General features: G+C 54.7%; 1 protein-coding gene across 4 annotated transcripts in view; it reads left to right on the forward strand.

Moving 5' to 3' along the window:
- Positions 1-26,235, forward strand: part of DEPDC5 (DEP domain containing 5, GATOR1 subcomplex subunit) — a 70,549-nt gene that overhangs the window by 17,318 nt on the left and 26,996 nt on the right. For all 4 annotated transcript variants that reach the window (XM_031948953.1, XM_031948950.1, XM_031948952.1 and 1 more), the window contains exons 7-22: positions 8,220-8,269; positions 8,861-8,930; positions 9,076-9,154; positions 11,543-11,604; positions 12,717-12,786; positions 13,801-13,873; positions 16,198-16,301; positions 17,181-17,255; positions 18,927-19,061; positions 19,400-19,461; positions 20,362-20,435; positions 21,032-21,101; positions 21,927-21,963; positions 23,636-23,756; positions 25,256-25,476; positions 25,943-26,146. In XM_031948953.1, coding sequence (XP_031804813.1) covers positions 8,220-8,269; positions 8,861-8,930; positions 9,076-9,154; positions 11,543-11,604; positions 12,717-12,786; positions 13,801-13,873; positions 16,198-16,301; positions 17,181-17,255; positions 18,927-19,061; positions 19,400-19,461; positions 20,362-20,435; positions 21,032-21,101; positions 21,927-21,963; positions 23,636-23,756; positions 25,256-25,476; positions 25,943-26,146 — 1,507 coding nt within the window. The remainder of the gene's footprint in view (positions 1-8,219; positions 8,270-8,860; positions 8,931-9,075; positions 9,155-11,542; positions 11,605-12,716; positions 12,787-13,800; positions 13,874-16,197; positions 16,302-17,180; positions 17,256-18,926; positions 19,062-19,399; positions 19,462-20,361; positions 20,436-21,031; positions 21,102-21,926; positions 21,964-23,635; positions 23,757-25,255; positions 25,477-25,942; positions 26,147-26,235) is intronic.

Genomic DNA, 26,235 nt, shown 5'->3' on the forward strand with positions numbered 1-26,235 from the left:
CATAATCTCGTTTATCTAAAATTCTATTTTCCTTAAGTTCTTTTTTATTTATTTAAATGAATTCAAACAAATTTGTGTTTATTTATTTATTTGATTATTTAATTATTTATTTGATTATTTAATTATTTATTTTGGGTTTTTCTACTTCTGAGAAGGGAAGATTAAAGTACCCTACTATTATAACACTCCTACCTATCTCCACGTGTAATTCATTTAATTTTTTAAAATTTAGATGCTACCATGTTTAGTATATACAGGGTCAGTATTGATATTGCTTCATTGTCTATGTTACTTTTATCAAAATATAGTTATCCTGTTTATCTCTTTTAATTAAATCTTTGAGAGCATAATTGCTACTCCTGTCTTTTTTGCAGCAACTGAAGCATAGTAAATTGTGCTGCAACCCTTCATTTTCACTGTGTATCTCTCTCATTTTGATTTTATTTTATTCAAATCTGGAAAATGCAAAGCAAAAGCAGGACTTCGAGTTACCCACATAACTTTTAAAAACATATATTATTTTATTTTCTCTGAATTATTTGTAAAAACAATTTTCAACATTCATTTTAAAAATTGAGTTCCAAATTCTCTCCCTCTCCTTCCACCCCCTCATTGTAAGGCAAGCAATTTGATATAGGTTACACATGTGTAATCATGTAAAACATTTTCATATTAGTCATGTTGTAAAAGAAAACATACACTGAAATAAAAACTCAAGAAAATAGAGAAAGTAAAAATATGTGTTTTAATCTGTAGTCATAGCGCATCAGTATCAGGAATGGATAGCATTTTTCATGATGAGTCCTTCAGAGTTGTATTGGATCATTGTAATGCTGAGAATAGCTAAGTCATTCACAATTTGATCATCTTACAACACTGATATTACTACATATAGTGTTCTCCTGATTCTACTCATTTCACTTTGCATCAGTTCATGTAAGTCTCTCTAGGTTTTCCTGTGGGCATCTGGCTCATCATTTCTTGTGAAGATCGCGTATTTTAAAATCAGCAGGAGTCAGGAATTCAGGTTAGGGGAAAATCGTCAGTTTTTATTCTCAGTGAAGAAGGATCGGAGGTGGAAGAGAATCGGCAATAGCAATGTGTGTAGCTGAGTCAAGAAGCTAGCTAGACCAGCAGCCACACGACCAGCAGCTAGGAGTATCCAACCCAGGCCCAATCTCTCCCAGCTTCTCTTCCTCTCTCTCTCTGCCTCCACCCACCAAAATCGTCATTTCCTATACAACACATCAGGACTTGCACGGAGAGTGGGCAGGGACCATTCTTTATTCAATCATGTATATTAATAGAGTATAGCCCAATTACTATTTAGCCTCACGTACTTGGGACCTCAGTGCATCAATTCAAACCTCAGCCCATTACAATTTCTTATATCACAATCATATCCATAAATTACATTGCCATTCCCAATTGATGGCCAGCTCTTCAATTTCCAGTTATTTGCCTTTAGAAAAGAACTGTTATGAATATTTGGGCATAGTTCCAGATTGCTCTACATAAAGGTTGAATGCATTCACAATTCCACCAATAATTCACTAGTGTCTTAATTTTTCACATTCCCTTCAGCATTTATCATTTTCTTTTTCTGTTCTATTAGTCGATCTAATAGGTATAAGGTAGTACCTCAGTATTTTTTTTTTTTTAATTCAGTACTGACTTAGAGCATTTTTTCATATGGCAGCAGATAGCTTTGAAAACTGAGTGCTCATGTTTTTTGGTCATTTTGTCAATTGGGGAATGGCTCATATTTTTGTAAATTTGATTGATTTTTCCATATATTTGAGAGATGAGGCCTTTATCAGAGACACTTGCTTCAAAAATGTCTTCACAGTTATGATAGCTAATTATATTTCCTTCTATCCTATTCCCTCCCCCCATTTATCCTATTCTTTCTCTTCTTTTACCTTCTTCTTCCTCAAAAGTTTTGTTTTTGACAGTTGTCTCCCCCAATTGACTCTCTCTTCTGTGAGCATTCTCCTTCCTCCTCAATCCTCTTTCCCTCCTAATTTTCTGTAGGGTATATACAATTGAATATGTATGTTATTACCTCTTTGAGCCTAAGTTCAACCGTTCCCGGCCTCCCCATCTTCCTCTGCAACGTAATAGCTTTCTCGCCTCCTTTAGGTGAGATAATTTACCTCATTCTTTTCCCTTTTGTTTTCTCACAGTGCATTCCTTTCTCACCCTTTGTTTTTAAAGATATCATCCCATCATACTTGACTCGTACCTATGTCCTGTGTCAATATATACTCTTTCTAACTGCCCTAATAATGAGAAAGTTCTTAGGAATTAAAAGTATCATCTTCCTTATTAAGTCCCTTTCCTGTTTACTTTTTATCCTTGTCTAGATTCTTATGTTTGGAAGTCACATTTTCTATTCAGTTCTGGTCTTTTTGTCAACAATGCTTGAAAATCATCGATTTCATTGAATATCCACTTTTTTCTCTTTAAAAATCATACTCTGTTTTTCTGAGTAGGTGATTTATGGCTGTAATCTTAGCTCCTTTGGAATATCAAATTCCAAACTCTCCTATCCTTTAATGTAGAAGCTGCTAGTCTTAATTTATCCTGCCTGGCCCCATGGTCCTTGAATTGTTTCTTTCTGCCTGCCTACTTGCAGTATTTTTCTCCTTGATGTAGGAGTTCTGGAGTTCCCAGTATTTCTGGGAGTTTTCATTTGGGGATCTCTTTCAGAAAGGGATCGGTGAATTCTTTTAATTTCTATTTTATCATTTGGATCTAAGATACGAGGGCAATTATCCTTGTTAATTTCTTGAAAGATGATGTCTAGACTCTTTTTGATCACGGCTTTCAGGAAATCCAATAATTGTAAAATGATCTCTCCTAGATCTGTTTTCCAAGGCAGTTATTTTTCTAAAAAGTTATTTCACATCATCTTCCATTTTTTCTTCTTTTGGCTTTGTTTTATTGTTTCTTAATGCCTCCTCGTCATTAGCTTCCACTTGCTCAATTCTGATTTTTAAGGAATTATTTTCTTCAAGGAAGTTTTCTACTTACTTTTCCAAGTGCACTTTCTCAAGCTTCAGGGGTTTGGGGCGCCTCTTTTCAGAGATATGTCTATTGATTTGTGAGTTTTCAGTTCTTCCAAGGTAGTATGATCTAAGGAAAGGTGTTTCCTCCTCTCCTGGCCTGTGAGTGATCAGATGTACTTTTCTGCCCTGGAACTGTAAAGAAGGTAAGGAGCAGAGGTTCCTTTATGGCCACAAAATCTGGCGTGATTCTCCTCAGTCTGGGACTGCCACCCAGGACCATGACCTAGATCTGAATATGGTGACAGAGTCCTGCTAGCAAAGATCCTCCTTCGCTCTCATCTGTGGGTTGAGAGCTCCAGAAGTAGCTTGCTACAGCTGCTGATTCATTCAGTCCCAAGTTCTGCTCTGGGTTTCCTGGACTTGGTCTGTGCATATGTGACAACTCAACCTGGTGCGACAAACTTTTCCTGCCAAACTTCCAAGTTGTCTTGAGCTGGAAAATTATTTACTGTCTCCTTTTGTGGGTCCTGCCCCTCCAGGATTTATTTTTGGGCATTATTTAAATGGTTTGGGGGAGAGCTCAGAGGAGTCCCTGCCTTCTCTCCACCATTCTGGTTCCCTATTTCTCATTCAAAAAATGTATTTCTTGTAAACAGCATAATGTTGGAATTTTGTTTTTACTCCATTCTGCTTTCAATGTCTGTTTTCTGTGTGAGTTCATCCCTTTCACATTTAGAGTTATAATTGCTATTTGTGAATTTCCCTCCATCTTGTTTTTACTCACTCTTTGCCTTCCTTACCTCTCTTTTTACCCTATCCCTGTTACCTTATTTTCTCTCTTACCCTTTTTTCTTTATCACTCCTTTAAAAGCCCTTCTCTTATTTATTCATCTTACCCTCCTAATGTTAATCTGTACATTCTTCTAAAAGTCTCTCTCCCATCTTATTCCTCCCATTTTCTCATATATTCAAGTATTGTTTCCTTTTCAACTCTTTTGAAAAGGAGTAAGAGAGAGGAAGTGAGTGAGTGAGAGTAAGGGTCTAATATTACCACTCCTCCATCTCCACCTGATTCTTTTGTATGAGTTTTTCCTTTCCCGACACATTTTTATGACCTATTTTTTCCTTTTAAAACCTTTTCCTTCCCAGTTTTGTATGTTAGAATCTCATCATATAATGATAATGTTTTCATGGCACAAGTAAACAGATCTTAATCAGTGGTTTATAATTAGCCTGGAATGATTTCCTTGTATTTCTTCTGAAATGCTTTTTCTTTTTCACTCAGGATTATACTAATTTACTGGATATTCTATTCTGGAATGCAACCCCAGCTTCTTTGCTCTTATAACTATAATGGTTTTTTAGTGTAAAAGCTTGTATGTCTTGTGAAATTCTGATTGTTTTCCCACAGTATTTAAATTTTTTTTCTTCTTGATAGTTGGAGTATTTTGTTTTTAAACTTGGCTATGACATTCCTGTAAGTTTTCTTGCTGGGAGCTATCTTAGGTCATGATTGGTAGATTGTTTCTTTTTGTATTTTACCTCTTTGTTTGTTTCCTTTTAGAACTTCAGGGCAATTAATAATTTTTTGTATTATTGTATCCAGATTTTTTTTTCCCAAACGTAAAATAGATTTTATATACAGAAACAGACACAGAACTTAAATCTAGTAATCTAGATTTAGTTATCTTAGTAATCTAGAAACCTATTGTTCCTTCTGGTGGGTCTTTACTTTTTCACATCCTTTTTTTTTTTTTTTTTTTTTTTTTTCCCTTTTCTCCAGTTACATGTAAAAACAATTTTTTTTTTTTTTTTTGTGGTTAAACATGTACATTCATTTTTTTTTTTTTTTTACATATTTCTTATGAATCATGTTGGGAGAGAAAAAGCAGAACAAGAAGGGAAAACTATGAGAGATTAAAAAAAAAACAGAAGAAAAAGGAAAAAAAAAGTGAACAAAGAATGTGGTGATTTATATTCAGTTTCCATAGTTCTTTCTCTGAAAGCCATGGCATTTTCCATCCAAAGTTTATTGGGATTGCCTTGGATCACTGAACTGCTGAGAAGAACCAAGTCTGTCATAGTTGATCACCAGATTCTTTTTTTGATAAACTTTTAGGTAGTCCAACAATTTTTATAGTCTCTCCTTGTTCTCTTCTCCAGATCAGTTGTTTTCTAATGAGATGTTTTGTATTCTTCCAGTTTTTCTAGTTTGATTATATCTTGGTGTCTAATGTCATTCTATTTCACTGGTTCAATTTTAGCTTTTAAGAGTTATTTTAAAATTTTGTATTTCTTTTTCTTGATATGGTCGATTGTGCCAGTGGTGTAAATTCCACTTGGTCAATGTGTATTTTCCAGCTGATAAGTTGTAATCTCTTTGCTAACATATTTCTTTCTTAAATGGATTAGCTTTCTTTTCATAATTTTCTTGGATTGCTTTTATTTTGTTTTCTAATTTTTCCTTGTTTTCCCTTATTTGATTTTTGAATTCCTTTTTAAGTTCTTCCAATAATTCTTTTATGGGCTTGTGACCATTTGATGCTCATCTTTGAGGTTCGAATGGCTTTTTTAAAAACCTCACTATCTTCCTCTGAATATGAATCGAGATCTTCTTTAACACCAGTGTAATTATCTATGGTTAGATTCTTTTTTCTTTGCTTACTCATTTTTATTTTTAATTTGTATCATTTTATTTTTTAACAACTTATTATTACCAAGTTGAATATGGATGGAAACATCCTAAATAAAATACAATATATTACAAAGATGATACATTGTGATCAAGAGGGATTTATACCAGGAACGCAGGGATGGTTTAACATAAGGAAAACATTAACATAGTTGATCACATCAGCAATGAAAATTTTTTTAAAAAACCATATAATTATATCAGTAGATGCAGAAAAGGGTTTTGATTAAATTAAACATTTATTTATGTTAAAAACACTTAAAATATTGATAGAAATATATTTTTTTTCTCTTGAATTGATAAAAAAGCATTTATTTAAAACCATCTGCAAGTATTATTTGAAATGGGGATGAACTAGAGGCCTTCCTAGTAAGATCAGATGTGAAACAAGGTTATTGACTGTCACCAGTATTATTTAGTATTGTATTGGAAATCCTACCAATAGCAATAAAAGAGAAAGAAATTGAAGGAATCAGAATGAGGTAATAAAATAAAAAAATATAATTGTAGATTTTATGACGATATTCTTGGAAAATCCCAAGACTCACCTGCAAAGTGGGTTGAAAAACTTCATTAATCATTTAGGCAAAGTAGCGGGATAAAAAGTAAATCTACAAAAATCATCAACATTCCTGTATATCACGAACAAATTTCTACGAAAAGAGATAGTTTAAAAATATCCCATTGGAAAGATGGATAAAAATATTTGTAGCACCTCTTTTTTTAGTGACAAGGAATTGGAAACTGAGTGCATACCCATTAGCTGGGGAACAGCTGAATAAGTTATGGCATATGAATCTAATGGAATATTATTGTTCTATAAGAAATGGTGAAGTGATTTCAGAAAAGCCTGGAATTGGAAAATTCCCCAATTGATAAACATCTCCTCAATTCCTAATGCTTTGCTATCACAAAAAGATTTGTTCTAAACATTTCGGTACAGATTGGCCCTTTTCCTTTTTCATTTGAAGTCTTTGGGATACAAAACTCGTAGTGCTATCACTGGGTGCGAGGGTATGCGGTTTGATAGCCCTTTGGACATAGTTCCAAATTGTTCTCCAGAATGGTTAGATCAAATTACAGCTAAACCTAGGGTAGTGTCCCCATTCGCTGAGATCGCCTTCAATACTTTCCTTTTCTCTTGTCTCAACCGATTTACTAGATGTGAGGTGATACCGCAGTTATTTTAATTTGCATTTTTCTAATCAATAGTAATTTAGAGCATTTTTCTGTGTGACTTTTGATAACCTTGATTTCTTTTTATTTATTTATTTAATAGCCTTTTATTTATAAGTTATATGCATGGGTAACTTTACAGCATTAACAATTGCCAAACCTTTGTTCCAATTTTTCACCTTTTACCCCCCACCCCCTCCCCCAGATGGCAGGATGACCAGTAGATGTTAAATATATTAAAATATAAATTAGATACACAATAAGTATACATGACCAAACCGGATAATCTTGATTTCTTCTGAAAACTGCCTGGTCTTCCACTGGGAATGGCTCTTGTTTTTCTTACAAATTTAGGTCAGTTCCCTAAATATTTGAAAAATATGGTCTTTATCAGAGAGGCTGTACACATTTCCCCCCCACCCCCCTTTCCTGTTCTTTGGTTTTGACTGCATTGGTTTTGTTTGTATAACCCCTTTTAAATTTCATATAATTGGGATTTTCCATTTTCCATCTCCTGTTTGGCCATAAATTCTTCCCTTGTGTGTACAACTGAGAGTAGGATATTCTGTGCTCCTTTGATGTGCTCACGATATCAACCTTTACGCCCAAGTCATTTGTTCGAGTTTCCCTTGGCACATGGTGTGAAATATTGTTCTGTGCTTTGTTTCTGCCAAACCAGTTCCCAGTTTTCCCAGCAACTTTGTCCAATGGCCAGTTCTTACCCTAAAAGCTTAGGTCTTTGCATTTGTCAATGACTAGATTACTTTGGTCATTTATCATTGCGTATTGTGTAGCTAATCTAGTTTATTATCCACTCCTTTATTTTTTAGACAGGACCAGACTGATTTCACTATCAGTGCTTTGTAACGAGTGTGTGTGTGTGTGTGTGTGTGTGACAGAGAGAGCTAGAGAGACAGAGAGAGACAGAGACAGAGAGACAGAGACAGAGAGATGGAGAGAAAGAGACACAGAGAAAGAGAGACAGGGAGACAGAAACAAAGAGAGAGAAACAGAGACAGAGAGAGGAGAGAGAAAAAGAGAGAGAGAGAAACAGAGAGACAGAGACAGAGATAGAAACAGACAGAGAGAGGGGGAGAGAGGCAGAGATATAGAGACAGAGAAACAGAGACAGAGAGAGAGATAAACAGAGACAGAGAGAGAGAGACCAGAGAGAGAGAGAGAGAGAGACTGTTTAATCAATTATGCTCCTGACTTTGCTTTCTTAGTTGTTGGTATAAAATTTATACTGACATGTTCAGCAGCCTCGGGCAGCCTGGGGGTCTTGTTTCCTTCTGGGGCCTCTGGGTGCTCAGTCTCTCTTTCTTTTTCTTTCCTCCCAGGTCAGCACCTGTGCCTACATCACTCAGAAGGTGGAATTGGCAGGTATCCGGTGAGTCATTCCCCATATTTGCCCTTTTGTGACCCTGCGGGAGCAGCTGTATTGACCAGTACCGATGGGGGCTTCCCATGAAATGTCAGACTTTACTTATCTCCAAGGGAAGCATTTGTAGAAAAAATAACAGCAGCAGCAGCAGCAGCACAAAATAACAGATGTTTAGAAATAGGTGATGTGGAAAAAACAATGGATGTGAAGTCTGAGGGCCTGGATTCCAATTTCACCTCTGTCTCTTAACTGTCATGTGACTATGGGCAAGTTATTTCACCTTGGGCCTCAGTTTCCTCACCTGTAAAATGGAACTATGGGCGGCACTCACTTCCTAGAGCTGTTTTAAATTCAAAATGGGAGGATGTGATAGAAAGAAATCTTAACTGTGAGCTATGATTATAACAGGAGCTTGAGGGAGGGGCAGCCCACTGCCTGCCAAGGTTTCCCTGATACCTCACTTTTGCACAGCTGTCATTTGGGAGATTTGTTGTTTGCTTGACATTGTATCTAAATCTTGTTCTGTTTTCCTTCTGTACGTGCTGCCCCTTGCTGTAAGACTCCTTTGAAACACCTGTTGTGGTCTCTTGCTTTTAGGGCCCAGGCGGGTGAGCTGTGGGTGAAGAGCGAGAAAGTCATGTGTGGCTACATCAGTGAAGACACTCGGGTGAGAGCCCTCAGAATCCCCAGCAGCAGCCCCGGCCTCCCCTCCCCAGGCTATGCTTGTCCTGCGCTGTTCTTCCTCCTGTGATCTGTGAGTGATCTTTGGCCTTGGTCCTCAAGGAAATGTGACCGTGCCTGTTTTTTTTCAGGTGGTGTTCCGTTCGACTTCAGCCATGGTGTATATATTTATTCAGATGAGCTGTGAAATGTGGGATTTCGATATTTATGGTAATGTTGCTGTTAGCGGTGAATGGTCAGAATCGGGACGCTCCACGGGCTGTCCCCGAAGCAACGCCGAGATCCCCTGATCCAACAGCTGGAGCGTCGGTGCTCCTTTCTCGGGCTCTGGAGAGGCCTCTAAGCCTCTCGTTGTGGGGCCTTCCTCCCTGTTAGTGCAGCCCGAAGCCCGTCCCCACCTTCTGATCCTCTGCAACTCTTGTCATATTAGAGACTCTGTGCCAAGTGCTTCCCACTGTGCGCAGCGCTTAGTAGTTATTATATAAATGCTTATTCCCTTCCCTTCCCCCTCCAATCTCCAACTGCCACTTCTACTAAGAGATTCTCTCAGTAATAATAGCTAGTCTTTATATAATACTTCACAAATATCTCATTTGTGCCTCACAATGACCCTGGGAGATAGATGGGTCCCATTTTATGATCCCCATTTTACAGATGATGACACTGAGTCAGAATTAAGTAACTTGTCCAGGGTCACACAGTTGGGAAATGTCTGAAGCTGGATTAGAATTCAGCTCTTCCTTTCATCAGCCTTGGTGCTCTAGGTCCTGTACTGTACTGGGAATTGCAGAGGAAGCGTTGGCATTTGCTTTCAGGACCTCAGTTTCCCCATCTGGAGAATAAGCTAGCTGAGGCCATCCTTGAGTTATGTCATCCTTTCTTCTAGTCCTCCGGTTGCTTTCTCTCCTGTGCACATTTCTTCTCTCCTTGGGGGGCACGTGAGCTCCCAGAAACACAGACCTTATCGGAGGCAGAAGGATTCTTGGCCACCATCCAGTGAACTCAGACCAGAAGAATCTTGCTCTCTGTTCCGTGCCTCCTGCTTGAAGGTCTCTGTTCCGGGAGAGCCCGCCACCTGTAGGGGCTGCTTATTCTCTGTCGGGACAGCTAGAGCACCTACTCTGAGCAAGGTTTTCCTGACATCAAGCCTCCATTTGTCTTTTTGCGCCTTCCCGCCCAGGAGGATCCTGGGTCTTTTTTTTGCGGCCAAAAAGAAGCGTATCGCTCTCCCAGCAGGCACACCTTCTGATACTTGAATACAACCATCTCATTGCCATTTCCTCCCCCCGTCCCCCAAGTCTTCTCTTTTCCAAGTTGAACGTCCCTGGTTCTTTCAGCCCCAGAATGAGACCCCTCAGTGTCCCCTTTGCTCTGGTCTGGACACCCTCTGGTCTTTCCTGCACTGTGGAGCCGACCGCTGGGCTTAGTTCTCCAGATATTGTGGGATCCCTGAAGAGGACACGCTGGTCCCTTCTCCCCGGGCGCCCTTTCCCCCCCTGCGCCCCTGAGGCTGCTAGTCTCTTTTGCCCTCATGGCGCCCTGTGGTTCACACTGAGCTTACCCAATACTCTCAGCTTCCCCACAGAGCACGGATAACATGTGACCTCTGCCCAGCTTTGCTTGCCCAGGTTACCCACGGGAAGCCAAGGTTGTGCAAGCCAAGCGTAAGACTCGACATTTGCCCCTGTTCCATTTGGTCTTATTTGACTTAACCCAGTGGCTTGGCCATGTAGCTTCTGTGGATCCGGATTGCCCAGGGTCACATAGCTAGGAAGTGTCAGGTGTCCAAGGCCGGGTTGGAAGTCAGCTCTTTTTAAAAATGCTCTTTCAAAATGAAATGTCAGCTCTGTGTCCCCAGCAAGCTCTCAGCTGAGTCCGTGGGTTCTTCCCCTGTCCTCCTGTCTTCCTGTTCCGTGTCAGGCGGGCCGGGCTTGCCCAGCTTTCCTCCATTCCTGATGTGGCTCCAAGAGGGCTCCTCCCTGCCAGAGTCCCTGGTCACAGGCCGGAGCCTCTCAGGGCCGAGAAGCGCGCTGGAGGAGAGTCTCTTGCTGGTTTTCTCACCTTCCCAAGGCTGAGGTTGCCGTGAAGGCCGGGAGGTTGGCTCCCCCGCGTCCCCCCTCCCTGGGGCGTCCCCCGTCCTCTGCAGCTATTCCCTGCCCTGTTGCCATAGCTGCGTTCCCTGGGACTCTCCCAGCCCCCGGAGGACACAGTCCCCTCGACCCCTTGTCTTTGAGTCTTGTTCCATGCGCTCCGTCTCCCTTCCTTCACCTTGGCCAGCCCCTCCCCCAGATGGCCGCAGCCCCTCTGCCCCTTGCCTTCTGGGCCACGTGACGGGGTGATGTCGGAGAGCTGGGGCTCTGGGTCCCCGGCGTCTCACAGCCCATGGCTTTGGTGCTGGCCGGGCCGGGCTGGCCCTTTGGGCCCTCAGGCTGAGGCCGCCGTGTGGCCGAGGCCCAAGGGAGGGGAGGAGGCTCTGTCAGGCCCTTCTGGCTGGTCTGGGCCCCGGCTTTTCTCAGACCAGCTCTGCCGCCGGCTGGGGGGTTTGGGGAGGAATGCCCCCCTCCCCCCTTAAACTCTGCTCTGCTTCTTCCTTTGCAGGAGACTTGTATTTTGAAAAAGCTGTGAATGGTTTCCTTGCCGACCTCTTTACCAAGTGGAAGGTAGGCTCAGAAACCGTTGGGAACATGGGGGTGGGGGTGGGGCTCCCCGCGTACGGCCGACCTCTGACCCCGCCTGGGGCCGTGACTCCCGGCAGTCCCTCCGCCCCGTGGGCCGCCGGTGGCCTGTGCGAGGGACGGCCCCAGCCGAGGAGGTCTCGGACCCGGGCGTTTGTGTCGGCCTTTACGAGGAGCTCTGGGAGGGTCAGAGTCTAAAAATATCCGAGCGCTGATTTTTGTTTCCCATGGGCGCGGCCGCCTTGGAATGAGCCGCAAAGGCTCGGGTTCAAATCGGGCTCAGACACGGACTAGCTGTGGGACTCTGGGCAAGCCCCTTTACCTGTGCCTCCCTCAGCTTCCTCATCTGTGGAATGGGAACAACAGGGTCCAGTGCCAGGCTCAGAGTAAATGCTCTGGGGATGTTGGGTCTCACCGTTGCTGTTTATGGGAGTGATTCTCCTTCAAGTGGCCCTGAGGGAAGGGCCCGAGGGGACGGGGTGAGAGGCAGGGGGACGGAAGAGCACGGGCGTGCCCGGGGGGGGAGGGCGCTGCTCAGAGGGCGCCCGCTTCCACAGGCGAACACTCTGGGACTCAGAGAGTAAATGTGTGAGCCCGAGGCATGCTGGGAGAAAGGGGAACGTGCTAGGGGAAGAGGCTCCCGAGCCCTCGTCGGCTCCTAGGCTCAGCCTGGCCAGGGACTTGCTGGATCAGCTTGGGGTCCCCCAATCTTTCCACCTCTGGGCAGCCCGGCCAGCCAGGCTCCACGTGTGCTCGGGCTCCCTTGGGGGGTGGGAGGGAGCCAGGGTCCGGGCTGGGATCCTGACCAGAGCACCTGGCATCTCCATGTTTCTGTCACCGACTCCAGCAGCCCGACCCGGCGTTAGGAACCGGCCCAGACAGTGGGTCTAGTATCAGAGCACGGGCCTCTGGCCTCCACGGACCCCCGGCCTCCACGGGCTCCCAGCCTTTACGGCCTCTGTGCTCCCCATCCCTGGACTGAACCGAGCCAGCTTCCCCGCAGAATGGAGGGGCCTGGGCAGGAGGGAAGGGGCTTCTGTTGGGAGCCTGTGTGGGAAGAGTGAACGAGCCTGGCCCACGCCCTCTCTCTTGTGCAGGAGAAGAACTGTAGCCATGAAGTGACTGTGGTCCTGTTTTCTAGGACTTTCTATGACGCCAAGTCGATCGGTGAGTCCTTCTCCAGCCTCCCTCCCCAGGGCTCTCCAGGCCTCTCAGTGGCACGTTCTGCCTGCTGGTCAGACTGTGGCCTCAGAGGTCAGGGCCTCCCCCTGCCTCCCAGAGACCAGGGCCTCCCCCTCCCGCCTCCTGGTGGCCAGGGCTCCACCCACCTTTGCCCACCATGGCCCAGCTCTCTCAGGGCGAGCACCGTGGGCCCAGCAGCCGGGTCCCTTCTCCCCTCCCGGGCGGCGAGTCCCAGGGGGCCGGTGCCAGGACAGCCCAGCGAGGCGGGAGGACCCGGGGGCGCCGAGATCGGAGCCCGGGCACCAGCCCCCCTTCGTTGCTTCGCAGCCTGGTGCCGCAGGCAGAAAGCGGAGGCTCCGGGGCGAGGCCGGGTGGGGGGGGGTGCCCGCCTGGGGTCCCTCCTGGCCCTGGTGTGGGAGGCGGCCCAGGCCCAGGCCCAGGCACTTTCTCCTCCCCGAGGACGCGCTGGCCGCCTCTGTTTTCTTCCTTAAAGGCGAACTTTGACTTTTGAGATTCTGGTTTTTAGAATCGGTTTTGACCTTGTAGCCGGTCCCAAGTGTGTAGCAGCCCCTCCCCCTCCCCCTCCCCCCGGACCCTCCCTCTGTGAAAAGAGACATTTCAGCAAAGTCACCGCCCGGGGCCTGGCCGTGGGGGCAGCTTCTCACACCTGTGGCCCCCCCTCCGCTCCTGGGCTTCTCATGGTTCTCACCGTGGGTGTGGCCGGGGCACATGGGGGCTTTCTCTCCCTCCGCCTCCCTCCAGGGGGCGCCCTCATGGGCACGGCCCCCAATGGGTTTCACGGTTCTCTGCTGCAGGGAGTGCGTGGGGATGTCCAGGTGCCCGCTGGGCGTGCTTGCTGGGGGCATTGTGGGGGCCTCGACTCCGCTTGGTGCCCGGGGACGGGGCTCCTGGGAAGGGGAGGTGCTGCCTGAAGGTCCCGGGGATGGGGAAGGGGCCCCCTCCGCCCTTCCTGACCCCCCCCCCTGCTCTCCCCCTCAGATGAGTTCCCTGAGACTCAGCGGGCCTCGATTCGGCAGGACCATGAAGGCAGATTCTATGAAGATTTCTACAAGTAGGTTTGCTGGCGCCGCCATTTTCTGAGCTGCCCCCGAGGTTTGTGGGTCAGCCCCCGCCCAGAGGTGCAGGGAGAGGCTGGGGAGCCACTGTCACAGGGGACGCCCGGGGACTCACGGGTGGGGGCAGAGATGGGCGATGTGGCCCCCGAGGCTGAGGGCCCGGGAGCCGGGGACGCCCCATCCTGGGCACGGCCCTTTGGTGTAGGCGGGGCCGGGGTGCAGGGGAAGGGGCTGATGAAGGCCTTTTCCTGCCTTTTCCTGCCTTGTGGGACTCATGATGGAGAGGAAGAGCAGGGAAGGAGGGAGGGAGGGGAGAAAAGGAGCAGAGGGCATTTCCTTGGGCTTCCGTGTGCCCGGCACACTGGGCAGCAGGTCCCGGAATGGCCGGTCCTGGCACTGAGCACTTGCCCTTCTCGGGGCTCCGAGGGGAGCTGAGCTGGGGCTTTGGCCCGGGGCTGCTGGGGGGGCCGTGGGGCCTGGGATCGGGGGTCCTCAGAGGCCCAGGCCCAGAGTGAGCGGAGGGAAGGCCCGTGGGGAGTGGCCCCATGAGGAGGAGGAAAACGGGCATTTATGAGCAGCTCCTGGGTGCCAGGTGCGGGGCTAATGGTGTGATCTCATTTGTTCTCCACCCTGGGAGGGAGCTGCTTTTCCCATTGTACAGGTGAGGAAACTAAGGTATGCGGAGGCTGTGTGACTCACCTAGAGACCAAGGGTCTGAGCTAGTCAGTGTCTGAGGCTGGATTCTAACTCAGGCCCAGCCCTCTGTGCAGCAGTGATCCCTAGCACCTCGGGGGGAGGGATGGGGTGAAGGGCCTGGCTCAGCCTGGCGCCCGGGGGGGCCGGAGACCCAGAGCTCCATCCTGGTGGCCCAGGGCAGCGGGGCCACATGGGGGCCCCCCAGCTGAGGGCAGGGTCCGAGCTCTCACCCTGCATGGCTCTCTGGGCCCCGAGGGGTCACTCATGGGCGGCCTTGCCTCGGGGTGGCCATGGTGTCCCCCAGGGACGTCCCTCCCCATGTCCCTCTCAGCCGCTGCTGTCCCCGGTCCTGCACCAGCCCCAGGGCCAGGGAGCCTCCTGTCAGCATTTCCCCGCCCGAGGGGGCTTGGGCTTCTGGGCCTGGCCGGGGGGGGGGCAGCGCCAGCTTTCCCTGCCCTCTCCCCTCTGGATGCCAGTGACTCCCTGGCTAGGCCGGGCTGCCCCGGGCGGGCCTCGGGTGCTTCCGTATGCTTGGGGCGTCCGTCCTCCAGGACCCGTGGGGGTGACGGTGTCCTCCCCTTTCCAGCTCAGAGGCCGCTCTGGGGTGAGTGCCTCCCTCACGGAGCCTGGGGGGCCAAAGCATGTCCACTCCCTGCCTGGACTGCCATGGTGGCCCCCCCCCCCCCGGTTTCTTAGTGGGATGGGCCGAGCTCTGGGGTCTGCGGTGCCCCTCACCCCCCCTCCCGGTTTCTCAGTGCGACGGGCCGAGCACTCTGGGGTCCGCGGCACTCCACAAATGGGACCGTCCCCTCTCACAGCCGGGGAGGCTGAGGAGGCAGAGGGGGGTGCTTGTGCCGGGGCGCCCGCCGGGGGCTTGAGCCTTCCCGAGGCCCCACTGTCGGGCCCCTGCCTGTTGGCCGTCGGGCCCCCACGGGACTCGTGTGTCCCCGCCCCGGCGCGTCCGGCTTTCGCTGCCGTTATTGACGAGCCCGGCCTCGGCGTTGGTTTTTGTTCGTCCTTGGCGCAGTCAGAGCGCCTGCTTCTGCCCCGGGGGGGGAGCGGAGGTAAAAGCTCCCAGGAGGCTCCGGCTCCCGGCCCTTAGCTGAGCCTCCTTCACGGACAGGACGCTTTGGCAGAGTGCCCCCTTTTGGAGGGGCCGGGCCGTGGGCTCTCGGGGGGCCCCTGCGGGCGCTGTTGGATCCCTCCTGGGACAGGGAGCTCCCTGCCCTCGCGGCCCAGGCCTCCCCTGGTGCATTCTGGGCGGCTCTTCCAGAAGCAGGGGCTCGCGCAGCCCAACGCCCGCCTCAGGCCTTCAGGGATGGCCGAGGACGGCCCTGCCACCCCCTCCCCCCAGCCCCAGGAGGCCCAGCTGCCGCTGGGGAGGGGGCTTGTTAGTGCCTGGCTGAGGGAGGCCGCTCGGGGACGGGCCCGGGCCGGTCGGGGGGCTCCGCTCTGACCCCGGCTGCTCCTTCGCAGCGGCTTCGGCGGCCGAGGCCGGAGGGGACGCGGGGCTCGTGGGATCGATCCCGCCTCCCGGCGGGGAAACCGGGCCCGGAGCGTCGCGGTGACCGAGCCCCCGAGGCCGGAGCCAGCGCCCACTCCGGGCCCCTCCGCCTTCCCCCAGGGTGGTGGTTCAGAATGAGAGGCGAGAAGAGTGGACGTCGCTCCTCGTGACCATCAAGAAGCTCTTTGTCCAGTACCCGGTGCTGGTGCGGCTGGAGCGGGCAGGTACCGTCCCTCTCCTCCTCTCCCTTGGGCTGCGGCAGGTTGGGGCTGGCTCAGCTCGCTTGTTTCCTGGGCGCCTCGTTCCTGCGAGCCCTGTGTGTGCCCCGCCTCTGCCCGGCACTGCCCTGTGCCTGGCACTGCCCTGTGCCCACGCTGCCTTGTGCTCATGCTGCCCTGTGCCTGGGACCACCCTGTGCCTGTGCTACCTTGTGCCCGTGCTACTCTGTGCCTGGCACTGCCCTGTGCCCATGCTGCCCTGTGCCTGGGACCCCCCTGTGCCTGTGCTACCTTGTGCCCGTGCTACTCTGTGCCTGGCACTGCCCTGTGCCCGTGCTGCCTTGTGCCCATGCTGCCCTGTGCCTGGCACTGCCCTGTGCCCATGCTGCCCTGTGCCTGGGACCCCCCTGTGCCTGTGCTACCTTGTGCCCGTGCTACTCTGTGCCTGGCGCTGCCCTGTGCCCACGCTGCCTTGTGCCCACGCTGCCCTGTGCCTGGCGCTGCCCTGGGCCCACGTTCAGGAGTACAGGAGGGCTGAACACGGGTCCTTGGCCCGCTCAGAGCAGGCCAGGCCTCTGCTGTCAAAGTCTGCTCTTCCTGAGCACAGACCTGGGGGCCGTGCTGGCCGTGGGCCTGAGTGCCTGCTCTCTCCGGCCTCCCCTCGGCAGGGGGCCGGCCTCGGGGGTCCGAGCACAGAGGGCTGTTCTGGGGGAGGGGCTCGCCCTGCCCTGCAGACCTCTCCCCCAGCTCGGCGCTGTCTGGGAGAGGGGCCTGGCTGCCGCGGGGATTGCAGAGACTCTTGTGGGAGACGGCAGGGGTGGGGGGGAGTCTTTGGGGAGGGGTCAGGCCCGTGGGGGCTCACGCCGTCTTTGGTCTCTTTCACAGAGGGCTTTCCTCAAGGGGACAATTCTACCTCAGCCCAAGGGAACTACTTGGAGGCCATTAACCTGTCATTCAATGGTGAGTGGGGCCTCCCGGACGTCCCTCCTGGCTGGGAGCCTGAGCTCCGGCCCAAGCCAGCGCCTGGATGAGACCCTCGTTCCGGGCCCACCCGGGCTGTCCCTTCCAAAGCTCACCCTTCCTCCCCTGCTCTGGGCCAGCAGAACCGCCAGCCTCTGAGAGCATCCCCAGGGTCCCTCCAGCGGCTGTTCTGGGGAGCACAGTAAGCTTCCACCGAGAACCGCCCCCCCACCATGCACAGCCCCCTCTGGCCCTCTCGAGGCAGGAGTGGCGACCCCAGGTTTTAACCCATGTGTCCTGGGGGGGTTGTGTGTGAGTGTGTGTGTGTGTGTGTGTGTGTGTGTGTGTGTGAGTGTGTGACATCATGTGTGTGTGTGACACCATGTGTGAGACACTGTGTGTGTGTGTGTGTGAGTGTGAGCACACGTGTGCACTTGCCCCGGAGCTGGGGGCTCCCTGAGCGCGGCTGCTGCTTTTCCCAAGCCCCGGCGGCAGATTTTGGAATTAGAAATGAAGGTCGCTTGGTCCTGGCTCAGAAACTGACTAGTGACCAGTGGGAGGGGTCAGGGCCAGTGGTTACTGTAGATCGTGGATCACAGAGATCTCCTGGGTTACCTGGTAATCTAGTGTTCGGTAAGCCCGAAGCCCCCAGCTCCTGGGACAGGCATTCACTACGTGACAAAAGTCACTGAGAAAACCGGAAAATAGCACAGGCCTGGCCAATGTTGAGTCCCTCGTACCGAGGTCAGGGCACAACGGGTCCGGGACAGACATGGAGAGCGACATGATCCGCAGGTTGGAGACGGGTCGGTCGCCCTCGGATCTGTGGGGAGGAGGAAGGGGTTTGTGGCCAAAGAAGCACCGGAGGCCGCTCCGAAATGCAGGTGGATCGTTTTAGATTAAAATTAAAAAGGTTTTGGACAAACAAAACTGACGCAGACAAAATTAGAAGGGAAGCAGGAAACGGGAAAAACGCTTTGCGTCCAGGGCTTCTGGGAAAGGCTCGTCTCTAAGACAGAGAAAACTGACTCAAATGTAAGAATTCAAGCCATTCCCCAATCGATAAAGGGTCAAAGGGCAAATTTTCAGCAAAGAATTTAAAACCATTTCTAGTCACTGGAAACGCACGTTCTCCCTCTGGCAGAGCCGGGCCTCCGATGGCTGGAGCTGCCGAAGGGATGGGCGTTCTCTTCTGGTGGGCCCCACTCCTCCCCCCGCTTAGGGGGCCATCTTCCCCAGGTGCCGCGAGCCCATTACCCCCCAGTCTGGGCCTCCTGCTGCCTTCCTCCCCTGGAAGGATCCTGAGACCCCAGTTCTGGAGCTGGCCAGGACCTCTAAGCCAAACTCTTTAGTTTTTCAGAGGAGAGAAACTGAGACCCAGCCAGGGGAAGGGGCTTTGGGGGGCAGGTTGGAACCCTGGCCTTTCCATTGTAGCGCACCGGCCTGGCTGGACTTTGTCCCCATGGACACGGCTTCTGAGGTCCAGGGGTCCGGCAGGATTCAGGGGGTTTCCCAGGGGCCGTTTCGGGGACAGAGAGTGGGGGCCCCTGCTGAGGGTGGCCCCTCCGCGGCCGGTTGTTTGCAGGGGCCCCGGGCCTTGGATTAGGCAGAGCCTGGAGGATTCTGGGGATGCCCTGAGCCGCGGGCCCTGTGTGTGCTTGTGTCTTCTAGTGTTTGACAAGCACTACATCAACCGCAATTTTGACCGGACGGGCCAGATGTCGGTGGTCATCACCCCCGGGGTTGGCGTATTTGAGGTGGACCGGCTGCTCATGATCCTGACCAAGCAGCGCATGATTGATAATGGTAATGGCATGGGGCTCTGATCTCAGCATCCGCCGCCCCCGGGCCACGCCCCTCAGTGCCAGCCCGCCCTGGGGTGCTGTACCCACCGGGGCACATTCCTGATCAGTGCAGAGTAACCGGGTCCTGCTGGGGGGCTGGGTAGGGAGAAGGCAGAGGCCGCTGCTGGGCTTTCCCCTGCCCATTCTGCATGGCCCCAGAGCCCCCCGGACGAGTCCTCTGCCCCCGAGAAGCCCCAGGTCAGGGCGGGTCAGCCCAGATCCGGGGCATGAGCAGGATGCGGCTCTTGGACCCCGGGGCCTCGGCTCCTCACACAGAACGGGGCCTGTTCTTTGTCCTAGGGATCGGCGTGGACCTGGTGTGCATGGGGGAGCAGCCGCTGCACGCCGTGCCCCTGTTTAAGGTGAGGAGGCTGAGGGCTGCCTTTACCTGAGTCAGGACAAATTAGCATGCGTTAATTAAGCACCTACTGGCTGCTTTGCTGAGATCCAGTGAGGGACAGGCTGGGGCCGGGGCTGTCCTCGGAAGGCTCCCGGGAGGGAGGCTGGTGCCCGTGGCTCTGGGCGGAGAGGCCGGGGCTTGGGAGCTGGGGAGGGTCCGCCAAAGGCCCAAGTTAATTGCTGGGAAAGGTTGGAGGGACAAAGGTCCCCCTCCCATGGCCCCAGCCACAGCCCTCGGTGTCCATCTCCCACCTCCAGAGCGGCGTTCGAGCCCTGGCCTTTGGCCTGTGGGCCCAGAGCCCCTCTGCCCACTCGCCCAGGAGAAGGGACAAGCAGAGGGGAGGGGGCTCGTCTGTCTGGCTCCGGTGGCGCCCCAGGGTTTGGGCGCCTGGGCTGACGCAGATGGACACGAGCCCCTGGAGCCTTCCTGCCCCTGCCGAGCCCCAGACCTCGTGTCGCTGGGACCCTCACAGTGGCTTGTCCCCATTTTCAGCCATGGAAACCGGGGCGCGATTGGCCTTGCTGCCTGCCCGCCTCCGGGACAAGCCCCCGTCCCCTGGGCCTGCCTTGGGGGGAGGTGAGGCGGGGGTCTCGGGCCACTGCTCTGTGATGGGCCCGGGCCGTGAGACAAGGCCTGTGGCAAGAGAGGCCCGGGGAGGCCGGCCTCCCCTCCTGAAGGATGGCGTGGACAGGCCCGGAGGTGGGAAAGCTGGGGACGGCCGGGAGGGGAGGCTGGAAAGTTGGGGGCCCTAATGCTGGCTGCGGCAGCTTGCCTCCTTTTAGGCCCCTCCAAGGCCACTGAAGGGTTTGTGCCTGGGGCCGGCTCCTTCTCCAGCTGACCGAGTCTCCCCTCCCCCCTGCAGCTGCACAACCGGAGCGGGCCCCGGGACTCTCGCCTCGGAGACGACTACAACATCCCTCACTGGATCAACCACAGGTAGCGTGGCCCAGAGGGGCCTGGGGGGCCTGAGGGCCGGGGCCCATGTCCCGGGCTGACCCGCCTTTGTGAAGCTCCTTCCCACGCCCAGGAGCCAGGCGCTTGCAGGCTGGGACAAGCCGGGCTCCGCCGTCTGAGAGCTTTGCCCTGTGCGGACCTCGCGGGGCCTCCCTGGCCGGCGGCGGCCGGTGTCCGGGAGCTGCGGGACCCGGGGGGCTGAGGCGGACCCGAGTGCGTCTGATCCGGCCCGTCCTTGGACGGGTGAGGAAATCAGAGCACGTGGGGAGCCTGGCCTGCTGGGGCCCAGCCCGAGGCACCTCTGCCCTCTGTGTCCGCGGGCCGGCCGAGCTGGGGACAAAGGCCTCCTGAGCCCGTGGGCGCCGGCAGGGTGGCAAGTGCGGGGGCTTCTGGCCCTCTGGGCACGGTGAAGGGGATGGGGAGATCGGGATCCCCCGAGGTGGTGATGCCGGTTCCTTCCTGTCCGTGCGTTTGGGAGGGAAGATGGAGGGCCTGGGCCCCCTCCCGACTGCGGCCTCAGGTCTGTGTGTCCCGAAGGAGCCGGGCCCGGCCTCACGGGCTCTCTCTGCTCTCCGCAGCTTCTATACCTCCAAGAGTCAGCACCTCTGCAATAGTTTTACCCCACGAATCAAGCTGGCGGGAAGAAAGGTGGGTGTCCCGGCCTCTCCGGGGCCTCAGCCTCGGCTCCCCCTTCTGGCCTCCGTGGGCCTCCCTCCCCCCCGGCCTCCCCCCCCCCTGCCTCCCTGGCCTCCCCCCGCAGCTTTCCCCCCCCCGACCTCCCTCCCCCCGGCCTTGCCTGCAGCTCCCAGATGGTCAGGAATGGCGCCTTTGCCACTCACCCCCTAGTGCTGCTTGGTGCCCCCCCGTGGCTCCCAGAAATGGAAACTTTCAGGGTAGGCGCCTCCTGGCTTTGGGAGTCCCCTCTGTGGCCCCGCTCCAAGGTACCTCCCCTGGGGGTCCCCGAGACCCTTCCCTGAGCCCTAATTACTTTCACCGTAATTTGTCCATCAAGGTTCTCCCCCCTTTCCTGCCTCCCCTAAATATCAGAAGCGAGTGAGGAGGGGAGGGGGGGAGCTGGTGCTCGGGCCGGGCCCCAGGGAGGGGGCAAACAGATCCACAGCAGGGCCTCCGTGAGCTTTATTTTCCCTCTGAGGCAATGGGGGTGAAGTGACTGCCCCGAGTCCCACAGCCAGGAGGTGGTAAGTGTCTGAGGCAGATTCGCACTTGGGCCCTCCTGACTTAAGGCTGGGGCTCTCCCCGCGGCGCCCCCTGGTGTCCCACCGGTGCCGTTGTTCCGTGTGTGGCTTTCCTGGGCAGGGTCAGTGGGGGCCGGGCCCTTCCTGTCTGAGGCCCCCGAGCGTGGCCGCCTCCTGGGAGGTTCCGGAGGTTCTGGGAGACGAGGGGAGCCCGGGGGCGGGGCTTGGCTCGGCCTCTCCCCCATTTCTTGCTCATTTTCTGTTTTGTTTTTTCCAGCCTGTGACCGAGAAGGCAAAAAATGGCCGGGACACCTGTGAGTGCTTCTGGGAGCGGATCCGGGCCCCGGGGGGGGGGGGGGGGGGGCGGGGGGGGGGGAGAACAGAGGGGCCGGGGGGGGCTTCGGGGGGTGGGCAGCGCCCTGGGAAGGGCCGACGAGAAGGGGGGAGACTCGCCTCGGTGCAGGCGCTGAGAGACGCCTCCTGCCCCCGCCCGGGGCCAGAGCCATGACTCCCATTGTCTAGATGAGGAGACCGAGGAGACTTAGAGGCCAGAGGTGGTGACTCATCTGGGCCCGCTGGCTCCAACCCTGGCACTGCTCCCACTGCCCGGGAGCAGAAAGTGGGGCTGGGAGGGACCTAGAAAGTTCCCAGGCCTGGCAAGTGAGGCCCCCCGGGGCCGGGCTCCTCGCTGCTCTGGCCCCGGGGGAAGGGAGGGCACGTGGCTCCCCGGGGGCTCTCCCTCTGGGGGTGCGGCCCCTCTTTTAGTTCAGGCCGGTGCTGCCCCACTCGGCGCCAGGACGGCTGCGCCCTGACCCAGAGCAGCCCACGTCCTGCCATGTTTTTGTGCCTCGCCAGCTCTTTCCCCCTGCGTTTTCTCTGGCCGGGCTCTGGGGAATGTCCTGGGCCGGGGGGCAGCCGCCTCATGCAGCGCGGAGCCAGGGTGGGTTGCGCTGCTTGGAAGCGTTCCCGGCAGGGAGACCCCCCCCCCCAGCAGGGCATCCCTCCCCAGACCTGTCCCCCGAGCTTTCTGGGCCCTTCCCCGAGGTGCTCAAGGCCAGGCCCTCTCCATACCACACTGAGGCTTCGGTCGGCAAGCACCGAAAGCGCTGACTCTGTGCCAGTCTCGGGCTTGGTGCCCAGGACAGAGAGAATGGCAGGAGCGTGCCCTGGCTTGCAGGGGCTGCGTCCGAGTGGGGATTGAGCCTTGTGGAGCACAAGTGGGAGGAAATCTCTGAGAGGGGCCGCGAAAGGCAGGGCTGGAGAAATCGGGGCGGGGGCATCCACCCATGGGGATGCCCAGTGAGAAGGGGCAGGGGCTGGAGCCCAGGCCGGGGAGGGGAGGGGCCCGCGTGGGACAGCGGCTGCTGGGCCCTGGTCTCGTGGTCAGGGGGCCGGGAAGTTCCTGCACCGACAGTGTTTTGGCTCTTGGTGCTGGGCCGGTCATTATGGGCAGATCCCACCCTCCACGACCCCAGTGGCGCACTTCTCCCAATGGGGAAACCGAGGCAAGCGGGATAAAGTGACTTTCGGTCACACGGTTAATGAGTGAGGCCAAATTTGGGTCTTCCTGACCGGGCCCAGTATCTGGCGCGTGCCTGTCCATCTTTGTTCTGCCTTTTACCTGTCTCCCCTTGGGCTTTTTTCAGCCTTTGCTGGTGGGATCAGGGCCCCCTCCTGAGCCTCTCCATGTACATTGAGGGCCTCCCGGCCTCATTCCCAAGACGCTGCCACCAGGCTGCTGGAGCTCAGCCAAGAGGCAGCAGTGCCTACTGTGCGCCAGCACTGAGTGGGGAGGAAGGAGAATGGGGTTCTAGGCCCTGCTCTTTGGGAGGAGCCCCGGGGCTGCATGGGGGCCGCGCCAGACTGCACAGGGGCCACACTGGGCTGCACAGAGCTGTTTGGAGCCCTCTGAGGGAGGGGCCCGGGGGCCCGGCAGAGTCCGAGCCGTGTTTTCGTGCCCTCATCTTGTCTCTTTATGGATTTCAGCGATCGGGACCCCAAAGGAGTCGGAGAACGCGCTGCCCATCCAGGTGGACTACGACGCGTACGACGCCCAGGTGTTCCGGCTGCCCGGCCCGGCCCGCGCCCAGCGCCTCAGCACCTTCAGGTCCGGGTCAGGCTGCGGCGGGTGCACTGTGGGGAGGGCTCTCGGGGCTGGGGCTGTCGGGCGGCCGGGAACACGCTGTGGCGGGACACGGGGGGCGGGGTCACAGTCCCAAGGGCGGGCTGCTGGAGCTGGGACGCCCGGGTCCGTGACCAGGACTCGGAGATCCCGTCCGCTCTCTGTGGCCCGTTCCTGGCTCTCTGTGTCCGTGTCCTGTGGACTGGCTCCAGTGCCGGGCCACGGTCGTGGGCATTTGGTGGTTACAGACCCCCCGGGACCCCTCCTGCGTCAAGGTTCTGGGACGGGGCGTGTCCCTCACCTCGGCCGGGCGGAGGACACAGGCCACACTCTCCAAAGGCCCAGGGCCGCCCTGAGGAGGCCTCGGATTGGCTTTGGCCTTTGCTCCCAGACTGCCTCTCACTCTGCCCTCTCGAGGCCTCACTTTTCCCATCAGTGACATGGGGCATGATGCTGGCAGCCCCTTTCAAGTGCAGGTCAATCAGTTTCATCTTCACAACCACAAAAACCATTTCTTTTTTCTTTCACGTTTATGTTTATTTTTTCCTCCATTCTACGAAAGCAAGCGTTTTTACACCCGGTTTTTAAGCCAGCTTGAGTTCCCAGCCCGCTCCCCCTTTCTCCTCCCCCCTCCCTGAGAAGGCGGCCCACCCCATCCAGATTATCCCCCCACGTCATGCAAACCATGTTCCCGTCAGCCTCGTTGCGACAGAAAATGCACCGAAAACGCACAAATAACGAGGACAGCAGAAAGCGTCTGTGTGGTCAGCGGTCCGAGAGTGTTTCTCGGGCCCCCTGGTGGACGAGGTGCCGAGGAGCACTGGTGCTCCCTCCACAGGGATGCCGCCTGGTTTTGTTTCAGTTCAGCAAACATTTAGTAAGCGCCTACTGTGTACCTGGCCCCGTGTTAAGCAGGAAGAGGCAAAGGTCCGAGCCTCTCGAGGAGCTTTTGCTCTGACAGGGGAGACCAAATAGACTGGCCAGAGTGAGCCGGAAATAACAGAGCGATGGGAGGTCGTCTGTGGCCCGGGGAGCCCCCCCGGGGTAGTGTTGGCGCTGGGTGATCCCGGGTGGCTCGCCTGCCCCGTCTGGGCCGCGTGGGGTGGGCCGGCACCTGCGCCCCTCCCCGGGTCAGAAATGCTCTGAGCATGTGCGGGACGGGGTGGGGGCAGGACCGAGACCCAGAAATAGCAGAGTCCTCCGTACTGAGCAGAGCGGTGTCTGATTCATGGGACTGATCTTCAAGTTCTGGTGTCCGGATTTCCAGACAAACTGGGCCGGCGGGTTCCAGGGTTCCGTGGACGTCATGGTGGCGCGGGGCCTACATGGCCCTGCTCCGGTCACAGTCTGGGAGAAGCCTCTGCACCCGGTGACCCGCTCGAGGCCTGTGGCTGGATTCGAATGCATCTCCCAGGACCCCCCAGGTCCGGCGCCAGCTGTCCTCCCCAGACGTCCTCCTTCAACGCCGTCCTGTCCTCCCACAGGTCAGTGAGGGAGCGCGAGAGCCACACCCGCAAGAGCTCCAGCTCCTTCGACGTGTCCTCGAGCCCCTCGGTGCAGAGCCGCGCCCTGCCCGCCGAGGAGGTCCGGAGCCAGGCCTCCGATGACAGCTCTCTGGGCAAGGGCTCCCACGTGCTCATGATCCCCCACGCCCACCTGCACCAGTATGACGTCAGCAGCTCCCTCGGCTACACCAGCACGCGAGGTCCTGGGGCGCGGGGGGCGGGAGAAGGGAAGGGGAGGGGGCCACCCGGCTGGGTGGGGAGGGAGGGAGGGGAGGGGGTATCTTTGTGCCAGCCTGAAGCTGGGCAGAGCGCAGGGTCAGCTGATGTCATCTCCCCTCTGGGAGGTCTTTCTTTTTGGGGTCTGACGCATGATTTCGTGGGCCTGAGACCCTGGGGAGGCCCCGCCCCCTGCCCTGCAGAGGGGCATCTCCCAGAGAAGAACAGGCTGTGTTGGGTGGGATCAGAATTCAGGTCCCCGGCCTCTGTGGCCTGCCCTCCCTCCTGTTGCATTTTTGGTGGCCTCATTCCGGCCCTGTCTTGGGGAGGTGCTGTCCCCCCTGAGCAGAACTGGGGGCTCGCCCTTCCGGGGTCTGGGTTCGGGAATCCCTCCCCCAGCTGTGAGTGCTCCCCCTCCCCTGTCTCACGCTCGCCCACGGTGACCCCCAGATGTCCTGGAGCACATGATGGAGGCCCAGCAGCGGGACTCGAGCGCGCCCGGGAGGTTCCACGTGGGCAGCGCGGAGTCCATGCTGCACGTCCGTCCCGGCGGCTACGCGCCCCAGCGCGCCCTCATCAACCCCTTTGCGCCCTCCCGCATGCCCATGAAGCTGACGTCCAACAGGAGGAGGTGGATGCACACTTTCCCCGTGGGTGAGTGGCCCCCCGCCCGGTCCCCTGGGCCTGCTCCAGCTCCACGGGGGGCCCCCTTACCCCCCCAGGGAGTCGCACTTGGGTGGGGG

Source organism: Sarcophilus harrisii, chromosome 1, assembly GCF_902635505.1.
Source record: "Sarcophilus harrisii chromosome 1, mSarHar1.11, whole genome shotgun sequence".
Lineage (NCBI taxonomy): Eukaryota > Metazoa > Chordata > Mammalia > Dasyuromorphia > Dasyuridae > Sarcophilus > Sarcophilus harrisii.